Source organism: Salmo trutta, unplaced genomic scaffold, assembly GCF_901001165.1.
Source record: "Salmo trutta unplaced genomic scaffold, fSalTru1.1, whole genome shotgun sequence".
NCBI lineage: Eukaryota > Metazoa > Chordata > Actinopteri > Salmoniformes > Salmonidae > Salmo > Salmo trutta.
The window spans coordinates 1,043-18,581 of record NW_021823149.1 but is presented as its reverse complement, the minus strand read 5'-3'; the positions used below and the strand labels follow the sequence as shown (position 1 = coordinate 18,581).

Genomic DNA, 17,539 nt, shown 5'->3' with positions numbered 1-17,539 from the left:
GTCCACGATCAGCTCCTTTGTTTTGTTGACATTTTTTTTCTGGCACCACACTCCCAGGACCCTCACCTCCTCTCTGTACGCTGTCTCGCCAATGTTGGTAATCAGGCCTACTACTGTTGTGTTGTCTGCAAACTTGATGATTGAGTTGGAGGTATGTGTGGCCACGCAGTCATGGGTGAACAGGGAGTACAGGAGGGGGCTGAGGATGCATCCTTGTGGGGCCCCAGTGTTGAGTATCAGCAAAGTGGAGGTGTTTTTTTCTACCTTCACCACCTGGGGATGGCCCGTCAGGATATCCAGGACCCAGTTGCACAGGGTGGGGTTCAGACAGAACAGGAACAATGGTGGCCATCTTGAAGCAAGTGGGGACAGCAGACTGGGATAGGGAGAGATTGAATATGTCCGTAAATACTCCAGCCAGCTGGTCTGCGCATGCTCTGAGGACGCGGCTAGGGATGCCGTCTGGGCCAGCAGCCTTGCGAGGGTTAACACGCTTAAATGTCTTACTCACGTCGGCCATGGAGAAGGAGAGCCCACAGTCTTTGGTAGCGGGCCTCGTTGGTGGCACTGTGTTAGCCTCAAAGCGGGCGAAGAAGGTGTTTAGCTTGTCCGGAAGCAAGACGTCGGTGTCTTTTACGTGGCTGGTTGTTCCTTTTGTAGTCCGTGATTTTCTGTAGACCCTGCCACAAACGTCTCGTGTCTGAGCCGTTGAATTGCGACACCACTTTGTCTCTATACTGACGTTTTGCCTGTTCGATTGCCTTTCGGAGGGAACAACTACACAGTTTGTATTTAGCAATATTCCCAGTCACCTTGCCATGGTTAAATGCGAGGGTTTGCGCTTTCACTTTTGCGCAAATGTGGCCATCTATCCATGGTTTCTGGTTAGAGTAGTTTTTAATAGTCACAGTGGGTACAACATCTCCTATACACTTCCTGATAAACTCAGCCAACATATTGGAGGCTACAGGAAGCCAACATATCTCGGAGGCTACAGGAAGCATATCCCAGTCCGTGTGATCAAAACAATCTTGAAGCGTGGATTCCGATTAGTCAGAGCAGCGTTGAATAGTTGAGTGTTTTAGCGGCGCGAGTACTACAGTCAATGTGTTGATAGAACTTAGGCAGCCTTTTTCTCAAATTTGCTTTGTTAAAATCTCTGTCTAAAATAAATGCGGCTTCAAGATATGTGGTTTCCAGTTTGCATAAAGTCCAGTGAAGTTCTCTGAGGGCCGTCGTGGTATCAGCTAGAGGGGGGATACACATGGCTGTGACTATAACCGAAGAGAATTCTCTTGGGAGGTAATACGGTCGGCATTTGACTGTGAGGTATTCTAGGTCGGGTGAACAAAAGGACTTGAGTTCTTGTATGTTATCACAATCACACCATGAGTCGTTAATCATGAAACATACACCCCCGCTCTTCTTCTTCCCGGAGAGATATTTATTCCTGTCTGTGCGGTGAACTGAGAACCCAACTGGCTGGACGGACTCAGACAGTATATCCCGAGAGAGCCATGTTTCCATGAAACAGAGTATGTTACAATTCCTGATGTCTCTCTAGAAAGAAATCCTCGCCCTGAGCTCGTCAACTTTATTATCCAGAGACTGAACATTAGTGAGTAATATACTCGGAAGCGGTGGGTGGTGTGTGCACCTCCTAAGTCAGTTTAGAGGTCCACTCCGAGTACCTCTCCTCCGCCGGCGGTGTTTTGGATCGGCCTCTGGAATCAGTTCAATTGCCCTGGGGGACGAACAATGGATCCGATTCGGGAAAGTTGTATTCCTGGTCGTAATGCTGGTAGTGCTGATGAGTTACCGCCGCTCTGATATCAAATAGTTCTTCCCAGCTGTATGTAATAACACAAAAAAGCTAATAATGTAAGAAATAACACATAAAAAAAAAATTATTCTGCAAAATTTCCTAAGAGCTAGAAACACGGCAGACTTCTCTATCGGTGCCATTTTCCAACTTTTTTTTCAATTGAACACACACATGCAGTGTGAGAAACAGTGTTTACTGGGAGTACTGAACACACACACACACACACACACACACACACACACACACACACACACACACACACACACACACACACACACACACACACACACACACACACACACCACTCTGGGGGAGGATATAAAGGTAGAGGTGCTAAGAATAAAGTTTTCTGTGTCCTCACTCTCACTACTTTCATGAACCCCAAACTCTACACCGAAAGGCAGTCTATCCCCATAATTAGAATTTCAACAGCAGCAAGTATCCAAGTAGATGGAACAATAGGCAACAAATCAAGAATACAAATGTACATAGTTAACTCATTTGACAGTACCTAATGCACATTACAATATCATTATCATATGGTGAGGGAACACTCCTTCAGAATGAAGAATGCATAAATCCCCAGATTTAAAAAAAATCTGTGCCGTCAGTGGTCACGCAGAAGTAGAGGAGTTGATACCGGCGAATGGACAGATGATGCAAGTCAGCAAACTTCTCCACGTCTGAAAGATTACCCGGACAAGTGACTAATATCTGTCACGTATTCGATACCAGAACCTTATATAATGGACGTATATTGTTGCAGACGCTTTCGCTGTTTTGATCCGACTCAAATTGACAGGGATGAGCAACTTGCTAGCCTTCGGTAATGATGTGCCCCGTGGTCGAGACATTAGCAAGCTAGATTCAAATTAGATGTGTTGTCATTGCTTGAGAAAAAAATCTATTGATTTGAGAACAAAACCTGTGGTGATTACTGCCGACTACGGTCAATAAATTTTTTAACTAGGCAAGTCCATTAAGCACAACTTCTTATTTACAATGACGGCCTTGTTCAGGGGCAGAACGACAGATTTTTATCTTGCCAGCTCGGGGATTTGATCTAGCAATCTTTTGGTTACTAGCCCAACACTCTAACCACTAGGCTACCTGCCGTCCAATTGACGAAATTTGACTGAGTTGTGCAAGCCTAGATGCTAATTAGCTAGCGAGCACATCAGTAACGTTATCTAGCTAGTGTAATGGAATTTTAATGATTGTGCTTTTCTTATAACTCATTTCTGTGTTCTATTTATGTGTTGTTCTATAAACCAATTTCTGTGTTCATGCAAGTGGCTGACTGAACGAATCCTCACTATCAGTAGCTACAATTTGGCAGTACGCCTAGAACTTGTTTTGAGAAGGAACGAAAGATATCTCAGTTTCAAGGTCTCAGCTTAGAGAGAAGGAGCCTCATGAGGTATTGGTCTGTCACATGTATCATGTTACAGTGTAACTTCAATTTGGGCTAACAGGGAGGGAGTTGTAACTGGCAGCTGATATAGTAACTTCACTGTTCTAGACGGCTCTGGCACAAGTGTTTGGGTCTACTTAAGCCTGCGTCATGGCATTGGCATGGCTATAACATACTGTAGATAGAACAATGACAGTCTAACAATAAGAGCTAGAAATAAGGTGTTGTGTATTTGGTGGATCACAAAGCATGGAACCAGTATTTCTACTTCTCTATCCCTTTGGACTGTAGAGGGATGTTTTTATTGAAGAAAATGTGGATGTTTGAGTTGGTGATGGAATTGTTGTGTCATTCGATATTGTTATTCATGCTTGGTCACACTCACTCGCTCGCTCGCACACACACACACACACACACACACACACACACACACACAATGTCTTCCCTGCTCAGAAAGTAAATCTCCACTACCTTTGTGTGACTATGCTGTCTGTCTTTACAGAGGAGGACCCATGTGAATGTGACTCTGTCGTTAAGTTCCAGAAAAAAGTAGAAGAAGCCTTACAGGCACTAACGAAAAAACATATCCTTTACAAGAGTGTGAGAGTAAGGTAAAAGTGTTGTTACTACTGTGTTACATCTGTCTTGCTGTGGTTTCCTTGACTCTGATTTCACTGGAGGGCGTGTCGAAGAGGATCGCTGCACTGGAGAACAAGATCGTCTGAGGACACACATACCCCAAACATCCCCCACAACACACACCCTGTTTTTACTTCCTGTTGAGTCTGAAGAGGAGTTTATGACCTCTGAGCTTTGACTCCCACCCCCTTTCTCTTAGTCCCGCCTCTCTCTCTGCCTCACCTTGTCCATCACTGTGTTCCCTGGAGATGGAGCACCGATCACCATGGTAACCAATTTTCTGTCTGTGCCCCTGAAAGTCCCTTTCCAATAGGCAGCCTGTGTGTGCATTAATAAAAGTCTTCCCTCATAGGGAACCGATGTTTGTAACACTGAAGGGTCCTATCTTTAAGGCGGCCTGTGTGTGCACCCTGTTAAGGCTTCCCTAAAGGCAACTTGTATCTCGTCCTTCCCAGTGGAACAGGACATCAGTTCCATCGATCGTTTGGTTGTTATCTGTCTCTCCCTGCATCTCTCACTCTCATCTCTTCCTTTCCCATGTTGTCACCATACGAAGGTATCTATTTTGTATGGAATATATATATAAAGGTAATTTAATATAATATTGGTCTTAAAGATACGTGTTGATGATTTTTTTATTTTCCTAAATAAAGACATTTCAGGAAGTATACATTGTTAATATAAGTGGAGAAGGTATGATACAACGGAAGTCATCATGATCATGAGCTACACAGTGTGAGGAACAGTGTTCACTGGGAGTACTGAACACACACACACACACACACACACAACTCTGGGGGAGGATATAAAGGTAGAGGTGCTGAGAATAAAGTTTGCTTTGTGTCCTCACTCTCACTACTTTCATGAACCCCAAACTCTACACCGAAAGGCAGTCTATCCCCATAATTAGAATTTCAACAGCAGCAAGTATCCAAATAGATGGAACAATAGGCAACAAATCAAGAATACAAATGTACATAGTTAACTAACTTGACAGTACGTAATGCATATTACAATATCCTTATCATATGGTGAGGGAACACTCCTTCAGAATGAAGAATGCAGGAACCTCCCACACAACAAAATATATTTGCATCTGTGACGTCAGTGGTCACGCAGAAGTAGAAGAGTTAATAGCAGCGAATGGACAGATTATGAAAGTCAGCAAATTTCTCCACATCTGAAAGATTACCCGGACGACTGACTAATATCTGTCACGTATTCAATACCAGAACCTTATATAATGGACGTATATTGTTGCAGACGCTTTCGCTGTTTTGATCCGACTCAAATTGACAGGGATGAGCAACTTGCTAGCCTTCGGTAATGATGTGCCCCGTGTTCGAGACATTAGCAAGCTAGATTCAAATTAGATGTGTTGTCATTACTTGAGAAAAAAAATCTGTCGATTTGAGAACAAAACCTGTGGTGATTACTGCCGTCTACGGTCAACTGACGAAATCTGACTGAGTTGTGAAAGCCTAAATGCTAACTAGCTAGCAGAGCAGTATTGGGGAAGCAGCGCTAACGTTATCTAGCTTGCTAGCCAGTTAGGGACAGACAAGGTACTGGAGGCTGCTGTGTTATGCTGCGGAAGACATGGCGCTAGAACCACTGACGGACGGGCTCTGCGAATCTAATGGAGGAAGAACCACCGACTCCGAAGTTCCCAGACCTACAAGCCGACATCAACCCGAACTGGGGCCGAACCCGAATAACTTTTCTCGGCTGTGCAGCAGGGACGAGGCGGAGAGGGCAGAGGCGCTGGAAGAACTGACCCAGAACGTCATGTCCCGGTTGGGTCTGGACCGACCCGGTTCTGCTCGTCTCGATAAACACACTCTCCTGCAGCTGCTGCGGGTCTCCCGGTCCTGCCCCTTACAGGAGGTCCGAGAGAGGGCAGCGGAACTGCTGCGGACTGCACAGGTAGGGGTCGAGCTGCAGAGACGGGTAGCTAGCATGGTTTAGCATGGTTTACCAGAGAGGAGCAAATCATTTACACAATATGTCATTGACTCATGTCATTGATCCAGCTATGTGATGTTGCTCATCAAATGACAAGATTGAGGATTCATCATGAATGAAAGATACATGAAGTGATGAACGATGATAACCCCAGTCAATGACAGTCACAGCTGTCTTCTGTCAGTTGGCTGTTTGTTTCATCAGACAGCCGAGCACGGGATGATGTAAGACCACGTCACGCCCCCGTTTAGCTCTTATCAAAACAACACGGTACGCTCACGATTCATTACATTACTGAAAGAAACGGATTTACCGGGTCCTGTAGTTTTTACCTGTTAACATAGTGTATATACCGCAGAGTTACCCTGTTAATCAACTCCAGATGATGGTGAGTGTTTGGATGTGGATGGTTGTATATTATGAATTTGGTTCCTATTATAAAAGTTGTTGCTCATGTATCATGTTACAGTGTAACTTCAATTTGGGCTAACAGGGAGGGAGTTGTAACTGGCAGCTGATATAGTAACTTCACTGTTCTAGACGGCTCTGGCACAAGTGTTTGGGTCTACTTAAGCCTGTGTCATGGCATTGGCATGGCTATAACATACTGTAGATAGAACAATGACAGTCTAACAATAAGAGCTAGAAATAAGGTGTTGTGTATTTGGTGGATCACAAAGCATGGAACCAGTATTTCTACTTCTCTATCCCTTTGGACTGTAGAGGGATGTTTTTATTGAAGAAAATGTGGATGTTTGAGTTGGTGATGGAATTGTTGTGTCATTCGATATTGTTATTCATGGTTTTTCTCTCTCTCTCTCTCTCTCTCTCTCTCTCTCTCAGGAGCGAGGTGTTGAGATTCCTCAGGCTTTGGCCTCCGGTCCGAGTGCCTTCATCCCTGCACAAGTGGTACGTGTGTGTGTGTGCACGGATGAGCGTATGACTATTACAGTGAGTGTGAGACAGTATCAGTCTGTCCGTGTTCTTACTGTGTGTGTTTCTGACTCCCTCTCAGATTTTGGAGGAGGGGCCAGATGAGGAAGTTCTGATAGAAGCCTTCCTCTCATTGGGCCGTTTTGACCACATCACCATGGTGATGGCCCTTCACCCCACCTACCTCAGCTGCTTCCTGCGTACCCAGCATGCTTTGCTGGAGCTGGATGGCCCGCTGCCTCGCCCCTGGAGGCACTACATCGTTGTCATGGTGAGAGCCTGTACTGCCTAAACTGAACCATAACTTCACAGAATCAATGATCAACAAATCACCTTATATCTCAAATAATGACTTATTATGTAATTAACTTAGTCAAGCTGATCCCCTCAAACACACTGTCTAACACACTGTCTAACACACTGTCTCTCTCTACTTTCCCTCTCTCCCCAGGCCGCAGCTCGTCACCAGTGTTCCTACCTTGTCCAACAGCATAGTGCAGGGTTCCTGGAGGCAGGGGGGGAGGAGAGCTGGCTGGAGGGGCTCCAACACACACACCCCAAAATACGCTGCCTACACACACTCAACAAGCTGCTGGCACACAGACCCTGGCTCATCACACAACAGCACATACAGGTGAGACACACACACACACACACACACAGGTATACAGTAATGGTCATCCACCCCGTCTCCTGCAGGAGTTGGTGTGTCCTGGGGCGGACGCTCGTTGGTCATTGGCTGAGCTGATCCACGCAGTTGTCCTGATGACTCACTCTCATTCGCTGTCCTCCTTCGTTTGGGGGTGTGGCCTACACCCTGAGCCCGACCACGTAGGAGGCCACGCCTTCTGCCCGCCATCACCATCCAATAACATGCCGCAAAGCTCTCACAGTCCCGCCCCTGAGGACGGCAAGCCAGAGGTGAGATTTGAGATGCAGTCTAGGTCGCTGGATAAGTGACAACATGTAAATCAGTCACTCATTTTCTCTCTCTCCTTCTCCCTCTCTGTCAGGATGGAGTGACGGAGGTGGAGGTATTGATGAAGAGGATGGTGGAGTTACAACAGCAGGAGGAGGAGTGTAGTCAGGAAGAGATGATCACTCGCTTTGAGAGGGAGAGGAGCGAGAGCATACCTACTGGTACACACACACCTCCACTGCACATTTACATACACCAACACACTGTCTCGCACTGTGGCTGTTTTCCATGGCATTCTTTCTGACGTGTGTGTGTGTGTGTGTGTGTGTGTGTGTGTAGCAGTGGTACGGGGAGCCCCCTCTGACTTGGTGTTGAGGTTGGTGGAGGATGCAGAGTTCATCTATGAAGACTTCTCCATCCGAGGAGAACAGTCACCTCCTACCATGAGAGCACAGGTAGGTGTGTGTGTGTGTATAATGTTTGCATGTCTGATTATAAGACTACTCATGGGAAAGCTATGGGTGTGCATATAAGATGCATGTAGAATTTGTAATAAGTGTGTGTTTGTGTGTGTATAGGACTACTCATGGGAAGACCATGGATTCTCCCTCGTGAACAGACTGTTACCAGACATGGGCCAATTACTTGAGGAGAAGTTCCAGGTACTACAACAAGCACCCTTTAACGTGTTAACCTTTCACCTCTAACATATTAACCAACATACACATCTGGTTGATACTGATGGACTGATGTCTTCTGTCAGGTTGATACTGATGGACTGATGTCTTCTGTCAGGTTGATACTGATGTTCTCTCCTCTGTCAGGTTGATACTGATGGACTGATGTCTTCTGTCAGGTTGATACTGATGGACTGATGTCCTCTCTTCTGTCAGGTTGATACTGATGGACTGATGTTCTCTCTTCTGTCAGGTTGATACTGATGGACTGATGTCTTCTGTCAGGTTGATACTGATGGACTGATGTTCTCTCTTCTGTCAGGTTGATACTGATGTTCTCTCTTCTGTCAGGTTGATACTGATGGACTGATGTCTTCTGTCAGGTTGATACTGATGGACTGATGTCTTCTGTCAGGTTGATACTGATGTTCTCTCCTCTGTCAGGTTGATACTGATGGACTGATGTCTTCTGTCAGGTTGATACTGATGGACTGATGTCCTCTCTTCTGTCAGGTTGATACTGATGGACTGATGTTCTCTCTTCTGTCAGGTTGATACTGATGGACTGATGTTCTCTCTTCTGTCAGGTTGATACTGATGGACTGATGTCTTCTGTCAGGTTGATACTGATGTTCTCTCTTCTGTCAGGTTGATACTGATGGACTGATGTTCTCTCTTCTGTCAGGTTGATACTGATGGACTGATGTTCTCTCTTCTGTCAGGTTGATACTGATGGACTGATGTTCTCTCTTCTGTCAGGTTGATACTGATGGACTGATGTTCTCTCTTCTGTCAGGTTGATACTGATGGACTGATGTTCTCTCTTCTGTCAGGTTGATACTGATGGACTGATGTTCTCTCTTCTGTCAGGTTGATACTGATGGACTGATGTTCTCTCTTCTGTCAGGTTGATACTGATGGACTGATGTTCTCTCTTCTGTCAGGTTGATACTGATGGACTGATGTTCTCTCTTCTGTCAGGTTGATACTGATGGACTGATGTTCTCTCTTCTGTCAGGTTGATACTGATGGACTGATGTTCTCTCTTCTGTCAGGTTGATACTGATGGACTGATGTTCTCTCTTCTGTCAGGTTGATACTGATGGAGTGATGTTCTCTCTTCTGTCAGGTTGATACTGATGGACTGATGTTCTCTCCTCTGTCAGGTTGATACTGATGGACTGATGTTCTCTCTTCTGTCAGGTTGTGTGTGGTCTAACCTACAACAGGATGGCGATGCACAAAGATGTGGACACATACACACTCCGCAAGGCTCTCTGGAACTACATACACTGCCTCTACGGAATACGGTCAGTCTCTCTCACACACACACACACACACACACACACACACACACACACACACACACACACACACACTTGTATATTCATAACTGTGTGTTTGTGCACCTGGGCTTGTCTAATATACTGATGTTTTTTGTGTGTGTAGGTACGATGACTACGACTACGGAGAGGTGAATGTGTTGTTGGAGCGAGGCCTCAAGATGTTTGTGAAAACGGTAGCGTGTCATCCAGAACAGACTACAGAAAGGGTCTACTCTGCCTACTGGAGACTCTTCAGACACTCTGAGAAGGTACGCGCAACACACACTCACTCAAAACCATCGCTAAAAACTCTGGATCTACCTTTCTTCTGTGTCAGGTGTGTTACTGACTGACCCTGTGTCTTCCTGTTTGTCTTTCTCCAGGTCCATGTCAACCTGCTGCTGATGGAGGCTCGACTACAGGCTGCTCTACTATACACACTACGGGCTGTCACACGCTACATGACATGACTACGGGCTGCTCTACTATACACACTACGGGCTGTCACACGCTACATGACATGACTACAGGCTGCTCTACTATACACACTACGGGCTGTCACACGCTACATGACATGACTACGGGCTGTCACACGCTACATGACATGACTACAGGCTGCTCTACTATACACACTACGGGCTGTCACACGCTACATGACATGACTACGGGCTGTCACACGCTACATGACATGACTACAGGCTGCTCTACTATACACACTACGGGCTGTCACACGCTACATGACATGACTACAGGCTGTCACACGCTACATGACATGACTACGGGCTGTCACACGCTACATGACTACGGGCTGTCACACGCTACATGACATGACTACGGGCTGTCACACGCTACATGACATGACTACAGGCTGCTCTACTATACACACTACGGGCTGTCACACGCTACATGACATGACTACAGGCTGTCACACGCTACATGACATGACTACGGGCTGTCACACGCTACATGACATGACTACGGGCTGTCACACGCTACATGACATGACTACGGGCTGTCACACGCTACATGACATGACTACGGGCTGTCACACGCTACATGACATGACTACAGGCTGCTCTACTATACACACTACGGGCTGTCACACGCTACATGACATGACTACAGGCTGCTCTACTATACACACTACGGGCTGTCACACGCTACATGACATGACGACAGGCTGCTCTACTATACACACTACGGGCTGTCACACGCTACATGACATGACTACGGGCTGTCACACGCTACATGACATGACTACGGACTGTCACACGCTACATGACATGACTACGGGCTGTCACACGCTACATGACATGACTACGGGCTGTCACACGCTACATGACATGACTACGGGCTGTCACACGCTACATGCCTACGGGCTGTCACACGCTACATGACATGACTACGGGCTGTCACATGCTACATGCCTACGGGCTGTCACACGCTACATGACATGACTACAGGCTGCTCTACTATACACACTACGGGCTGTCACACGCTACATGACATGACTACAGGCTGCTCTACTATACACACTACGGGCTGTCACACGCTACATGACATGACTACAGGCTGCTCTACTATACACACTACGGGCTGTCACACGCTACATGACATGACTACGGGCTGTCACACGCTACATGACATGACTACAGGCTGCTCTACTATACACACTACGGGCTGTCACACGCTACATGACATGACTACAGGCTGCTCTACTATACACACTACGGGCTGTCACACGCTACATGACATGACTACGGGCTGTCACACGCTACATGACATGACTACGGGCTGTCACACGCTACATGACATGACTACGGGCTGTCACACGCTACATGACATGACTACGGGCTGTCACACGCTACATGACATGACTACGGGCTGTCACACGCTACATGACATGACTACGGGCTGTCACACGCTACATGACATGACTACGGGCTGTCACACGCTACATGCCTACGGGCTGTCACACGCTACATGACATGACTACGGGCTGTCACACGCTACATGACATGACTACGGGCTGTCACACGCTACATGACATGACTACGGGCTGTCACACGCTACATGACATGACTACGGGCTGTCACACGCTACATGACTACAGGCTGCTCTACTATACACACTACAGGCTGTCACGCGCTACATGACATGGCTACGGGCTGTCACACGCTACATGACATGACTATGGGCTTTCACACGCTACATGACATGACTACGGGCTGTCACACATGACATGACTACGGGCTGTCACACGCTACATGACATGACTACGGACTGTCACACGCTACGTGACATGACTACGGGCTGTCACACGCTACGTGACATGACTACGGGCTGTCACACGCTACGTGACATGACTACGGGCTGTCACACGCTACGTGACATGACTACGGCTGTCACGCTACGTGACATGACTACGGCTGTCACACGCTACGTGACATGACTACGGGCTGTCACACGCTACGTGACATGACTACGGGCTGTCACACGCTACGTGACATGACTACGGGCTGTCACGCTACGTGACATGACTACGGGCTGTCACACGCTACGTGACATGACTACGGGCTGTCACACGCTACATGGCATGACTACGGGCTGTCACACGCTACATGGCATGACTACGGGCTGTCACACGCTACATGGCATGACTACGGGCTGTCACACGCTACATGGCATGACTACGGGCTGTCACACGCTACATGGCATGACTACGGGCTGTCACACGCTACATGACATGACTACGGGCTGTCACACGCTACATGACATGACTACGGGCTGTCACACGCTACATGACATGACTACGGGCTGTCACACGCTACATGACATGACTACGGGCTGTCACACGCTACATGACATGACTACGGGCGTCACACGCTACATGACATGACTACGGGCTGTCACACGCTACAGACATGAACTACGGGCTGTCACACGCTACATGACATGACTAACGGGCTGTCACACGCTACATGACATGACTACGGGCTGTCACACGCTACATGACATGACTACGGGCTGTCACACGCTACATGACATGACTACGGGCTGTCACACGCTACATGACATGACTACGGGGCTGTCACACGCTACATGACATGACTACGGCTGTCCACACGCTACATGACATGACTACGGGCTGTCACACGCTACATGACATGACTACGGGCTGTCACACGCTACATGACTACGGGCTGTCACACGCTACATGACATGACTACGGGCTGTCAAATGCTACATGACATGGCTACGGGCTGTCACACGTTACATGACATGACTACGGGCTGTCACACGCTACATGACATGACCACGGGCTGTCACACGCTACATGACATGACTACACACAGTGAATGTCTGAATCCGGCAGTTCAGATTGATCATAAGTCAATGTTATGTTTATTCTGCTCTATTTTGTGGTTGGGTGGTGGTTGGGTGGTGTTTGGGCAATCAAACCTGCTACACATTATGGAGTTAGGTTGATCCAGTCAATCATCTCACTGTGTTAAAACTATTGTACTAGCTACTGTGTTCACAGTGGCTGTTACCATTTAATGCTTCAGATCATACATAAGATGAATGAATGGTTCATGTATTTTTTATGTACAATAAAATGTATTTTGTTATCAAAATCAACACATGGTGTGAAGTTTCAGAGCTTTATGCAGGCATACCTGAAGACCTCCCAGACAGTTCCCAGACTGGCCACGAGGTGGAGATAAAGGGCATACTCTTCTCTTACTGGAATGTAAAATTCGGAGTTTCACATTACTTAGTTCCTAACTGAGAATGGCGGATCTAGCCTTAAAGAACAGACGGATGCTATGTTGACAACATGGTGGTTATAAACCGTAGGCGAAGTCACACAACACAAACTTTAACCTCTTCCTGTAGCGAGTGTGTGTCTGTCTCTTTGGGTAGGAAGGGTTCAGCTGACTGGGACATGTCTATTCCTGGGCTCAGTGTTGTGCGAAGGCTACAGCACCGACGTTTTGTCAAATCACCGGATGTTGCGTTTGAACAATTCCATTTCTACATGAATTTTGTTATTCAAAGTCAAAATCAGGGCTGTATTCATTACGCCCATTCTGTTGCAAAACGTTTCGTCTGTTGCAACGTTTTGAAACAAACCGTTCACTCCAAACGGAAAACGTTTTGCAACGAAAATGATCGTTTATATTGGACAAATTAATGTAGGTCCCTTCCCATTTCGTTCTATTTGCTTCCGTTTGGTTCTTAAATGGTAAACGATTTCCGTTGCAAGACGTAATTAAGAAGCCCCGGATTCCTACTTTTTTTTAGTTTAAATTCCGTGAGAGTGACACAAGCATTCAGGGAGCGCGCTTTGGAGTGGACGTCAGTCACTGCGCGTGTCAGTCAATCTAACCCTTCCGGACACAGAGAGCGCGCCGCGCATCCACATTCCCTCCCGCGAGGAGCGCTCAGCTGTCTCATCCCGTTCTGTCTCGAGCGCCTGGAATTTTACCTCCCCGGTGCTGTTCACACCTTTCTCCGCCAGCCCCCGGGAATAACGGGCGACCCGTAGTGCTCTCCGGTAAGTCAGTCGATGTGTGTTTAGCAGTGGGAGAGTGTAAGTGAGTCTCAACCTCTGTAGCCTAAACTAAGTGTCGGTGTTTTGTATGGCTAAGTAAATAATCTGTGTGTAGTAGTGTAAATTGTAACATTGTTTTGCCTTCCCCTCAATATCTGTGCTGAAGCAGACACCAGTATGAATGCGCATCTCTCTCTCTCCCTCCCCCCTTCAGAACCTGTCTCTCTCTCTCCCCCCCCTTCAGAACCTGTCTCTCTCTCTCTCCCCCCTTCAGAACCTCTCTCTCTCTCTCTCTCTCTCCCCCATTCAGAACCTGTCTCTCTCTCTCTCTCTCTCCCCCCTTCAGAACCTCTCTCTCTCTCTCTCTCCCCCTTCAGAACCTCTGTGTGTGTCTCTCTCTCTCTCCCCCCTTCAGAACCTCTGTCTCGCTCTCCCCCCCCTTCAGAACCTCTGTCTCTCTCTCTCTCTCTCTCTCTCTCCCCCCCCCTTCAGAACCTCTGTCTCTCTCTCTCTCTCTCCCCCCCTTCAGAACCTCTCTCTCTCCCCCCCTTCAGAACCTCTGTCTCTCTCTCTCTCTCCCCCCCTTCAGAACCTCTCTCTCTCTCCCCCCTTCAGAACCTCTGTGTGTCTCTCTCTCCCCCCTTCAGAACCTCTGTCTCTCTCTCTCTCTCCCCCCCCTTCAGAACCTCTCTCTCTCTCCCCCCTTCAGGACATCTGTGTGCCTCTCTCTCTCTCTCCCTCAGAACCGCTCTCTCTCCCCCCTTCAGAACCTGTCTCTCTCTCTCCCCCCTTCATAACGTTTGTCTCCCTCTCTCTCTCTCTCCTTCATAACCTCTGTGTTGCTCTCTCTCTCTCTCTCCTTCATAACCTCTGTGTTGCTCTCTCTCTCTCTCTCCTTCATAACCTCTGTGTTGCTCTCTCTCTCTCCTTCATAACCGCTGTGTTGCTCTCTCCTTCATAACCTCTGTGTTGCTCTCTCTCTCTCCTTCATAACCTCTGTGTTGCTCTCTCTCTCTCCTTCATAACCTCTGTGTTGCTCTCTCTCTCCTTCATAACCTCTGTGTTGCTCTCTCTCTCTCTCCTTCATAACCTCTGTGTTGCTCTCTCTCTCTCCTTCATAACCTCTGTGTTGCTCTCTCTCTCCTTCATAACCTCTGTGTTGCTCTCTCTCTCTCCTTCATAACCTCTGTGTTGCTCTCTCTCTCTCCTTCATAACCTCTGTGTTGCTCTCTCTCTCTCCTTCATAACCTCTGTGTTGCTCTCTCTCTCCCCTTCATAACCTCTGTGTGTGTCTCTCTCTCTCATTATGTTAAAGTGATATTCTGGACTAAGTACCTGGTTTCGGTGCCCATGTGAGGGTTTCCCAGAGCTTGGCCACAGACACATCTTGCGCTTCTCTCACAAACCCTTTTTTAAAAATCACTCTGTTATTTAATCAAACCAAAATGTTTGTGAAACCGTGTCCTTTTTGTTATTGCTGAATGAGTGTGTTGAGAAACTTTGGGCATTTAAAAAAAGAAGGAAGTTTGGCCAGTGAAGAGTGAACTGCTGCGCAAAATGCGGTGGTGCTTATGCCAGCAACACTTCCCTTCTCGTGCTGTAGCCTGCAGTTCACACTGAGCCTGTCAAGTCAGTTATTTTGAAATCAAATTACAGAGCAATAACGGAATTGACTTATAGGAGAGAAAAGGGAGCAGGGGCTTGAACCTTAAGCTCTGTGGATTACAGGGTGTGCAGCGCAGTCTGTGCCATAAAGATCCAGACCTGTTGGTAGTAGACCAGAGGCAGGCTACGGTGGGTCTGTTCTGTAGGCTGTTCACATAAGCCCTCCTACTAGTTGTAGTTGTAGGCTAGAGATCAAGGCTATGCAAATTCAGACGTGGAGCACTGCTTCACTGTCCCTTCAGGTTTGGTACTGGAGAGACGAGAAACAGTGAGAGAACAAGAGAAGATGTACGGAGGGAGAGAGACGTGATTAGGCTATCTGAAGCCTGGCTTCATCACATCTTGTTTCTCTACGAATTCACTTCCTGCCTTTAGCCCCTGGGCTGTGCGGAAGGAAGTGGGCGTAGCCTAGCTGTGGGTCTGTAAACTCCGCTTTCCCACCATGATACAGTTGAGTTACTACAGAGAATACTAGTACAACCTTAACCCAACCTTAACCCCACCTGGAGGTTAGAGAGCTGCACCAGTAAGTGGAAGTTTGCTGGTTTGATTCCCGGGTCTGACGGGGGGAATGTTTCTGTGGCGTGAAGCAGCAGCCAGAAGGTTACTGCTATCAGAATCTCAGGTACTGCCATTGTGCACTTCACTTCAGCTTTCAAACACTTTTTCTCCGTCAGTCTTTCTTTGACGCACACTGAAACCTTCTTTCACTCTTGCGCTCCATTTCTCTCTGGAGGAGGATGTAATGACATCACGTGGAAACAGGAAGTCCCTGAGACACCTGACTTCCCAGAACTTTTCCATCCCCTCCCTCCCCCTACATTACTCTCTCTCTGTCCCCCACTTCCCACTGTTCCTCTCACTACCCCGTATCTGCCTCTCTCTCTCTTTCTGTCCCCCACTTCCCACTGTTCCTCTCACTACCCCCCCTCTCTGCCTCTCTCTCTCTTTCTGTCCCCCACTTCCCACTGTTCCTCTCACTACCCCGTATCTGCCTCTCTCTCTCTTTCTGTCCCCCACCTCCCACTGTTCCTCTCACTACCCCGTCTCTGCCTCTCTCTCTCTTTCTGTCCCCCACCTCCCACTGTTCCTCTCACTACCCCGTATCTGCCTCTCTCTCTCTTTCTGTCCCCCACCTCCCACTGTTCCTCTCACTATCCCCCCTCTTTGCCTCTCTCTCTCTCCCTGCCTCGGTCTCCTTCTCCCCCCTTCTCTGTATTTCCCCACTATCCTCTCTTGCTCTCTTTCACTACATTGAAGTTTATGCTTTGAGAAAAAAGAATGTTGTGCTCAGTGACAGCTCACTTCGCAGTGTCCTATCACTCCTGCTTCACTCACTCTGCATCCTGTTGTGTTTCCTGTTAGCCAGGAGAGAGAGTGAGAAAGGGAAGAATGAGTATGGATTCTAATTCTGTATACCAACTGAAATATACGCCACATACAGATGAAGTGGGAAGTTTACATACACCTTAGCCAAATACATTTCAACTCAGCTTTTCACAATTCCTGACATTTAATCCTAGTAAAAAAATCCCTGTTTTAGGTCAGTTAGGATCACCACTTTATTTTAAGAATGTGAAATGTCAGAATAATAGTAGAGTGATTTATTTCAGCTTTTA

General features: G+C 47.3%; 1 protein-coding gene and 1 long non-coding RNA gene across 46 annotated transcripts; both read left to right on the top strand.

Moving 5' to 3' along the window:
* Nucleotides 1-4,976: 4,976 nt before the first annotated feature.
* On the top strand, nucleotides 4,977-13,339 carry sesn2 (sestrin 2). 45 transcript variants are annotated; one of them, XM_029747902.1, is made up of 16 exons: nucleotides 4,977-5,804; nucleotides 6,687-6,752; nucleotides 6,859-7,047; nucleotides 7,228-7,410; nucleotides 7,476-7,697; nucleotides 7,790-7,916; nucleotides 8,035-8,150; nucleotides 8,274-8,357; nucleotides 9,576-9,682; nucleotides 9,822-9,966; nucleotides 10,081-10,163; nucleotides 10,896-11,065; nucleotides 11,146-11,268; nucleotides 11,353-11,565; nucleotides 11,681-11,770; nucleotides 12,945-13,339. In XM_029747902.1, the coding sequence occupies exons 1-16, from the start codon at nucleotides 5,478-5,480 to the stop codon at nucleotides 13,184-13,186; spliced, it is 2,487 nt and encodes an 828-aa protein (XP_029603762.1). In that variant the 5' UTR covers nucleotides 4,977-5,477; the 3' UTR covers nucleotides 13,187-13,339. The 45 variants fall into 45 exon arrangements, 44 of the variants coding, with proteins under 44 accessions (XP_029603762.1, XP_029603757.1, XP_029603764.1 ...); XM_029747897.1 differs by having other exon boundaries at nucleotides 11,146-11,307; nucleotides 11,338-11,565; XM_029747904.1 differs by having other exon boundaries at nucleotides 11,146-11,337; nucleotides 11,446-11,565.
* A 551-nt stretch (nucleotides 13,340-13,890) lies between these two features.
* LOC115189369 (uncharacterized) lies at nucleotides 13,891-17,199 on the top strand. Its single transcript, XR_003876897.1, has 2 exons — nucleotides 13,891-14,258; nucleotides 15,571-17,199. It is a non-coding gene; the product is annotated as an uncharacterized LOC115189369 (long non-coding RNA).
* The last annotated feature ends 340 nt before the right edge of the window (nucleotides 17,200-17,539 follow it).

What these genes read in the sequence shown, in the direction of transcription:
- sesn2 (XM_029747896.1), top strand. Translation starts at nt 5,478, where the DNA reads ATGGCGCTAGAACCACTGACGGACGGGCTCTGCGAATCTAATGGAGGA. An exon ending in GGCACTACATCGTTGTCATG is followed by an intron (nt 7,048 to 7,227) that starts GTGAGAGCCTGT and finishes CTCTCTCCCCAG; the next exon opens with GCCGCAGCTCGTCACCAGTG. An exon ending in CTCCTACCATGAGAGCACAG is followed by an intron (nt 8,151 to 8,273) that starts GTAGGTGTGTGT and finishes GTGTGTGTATAG; the next exon opens with GACTACTCATGGGAAGACCA.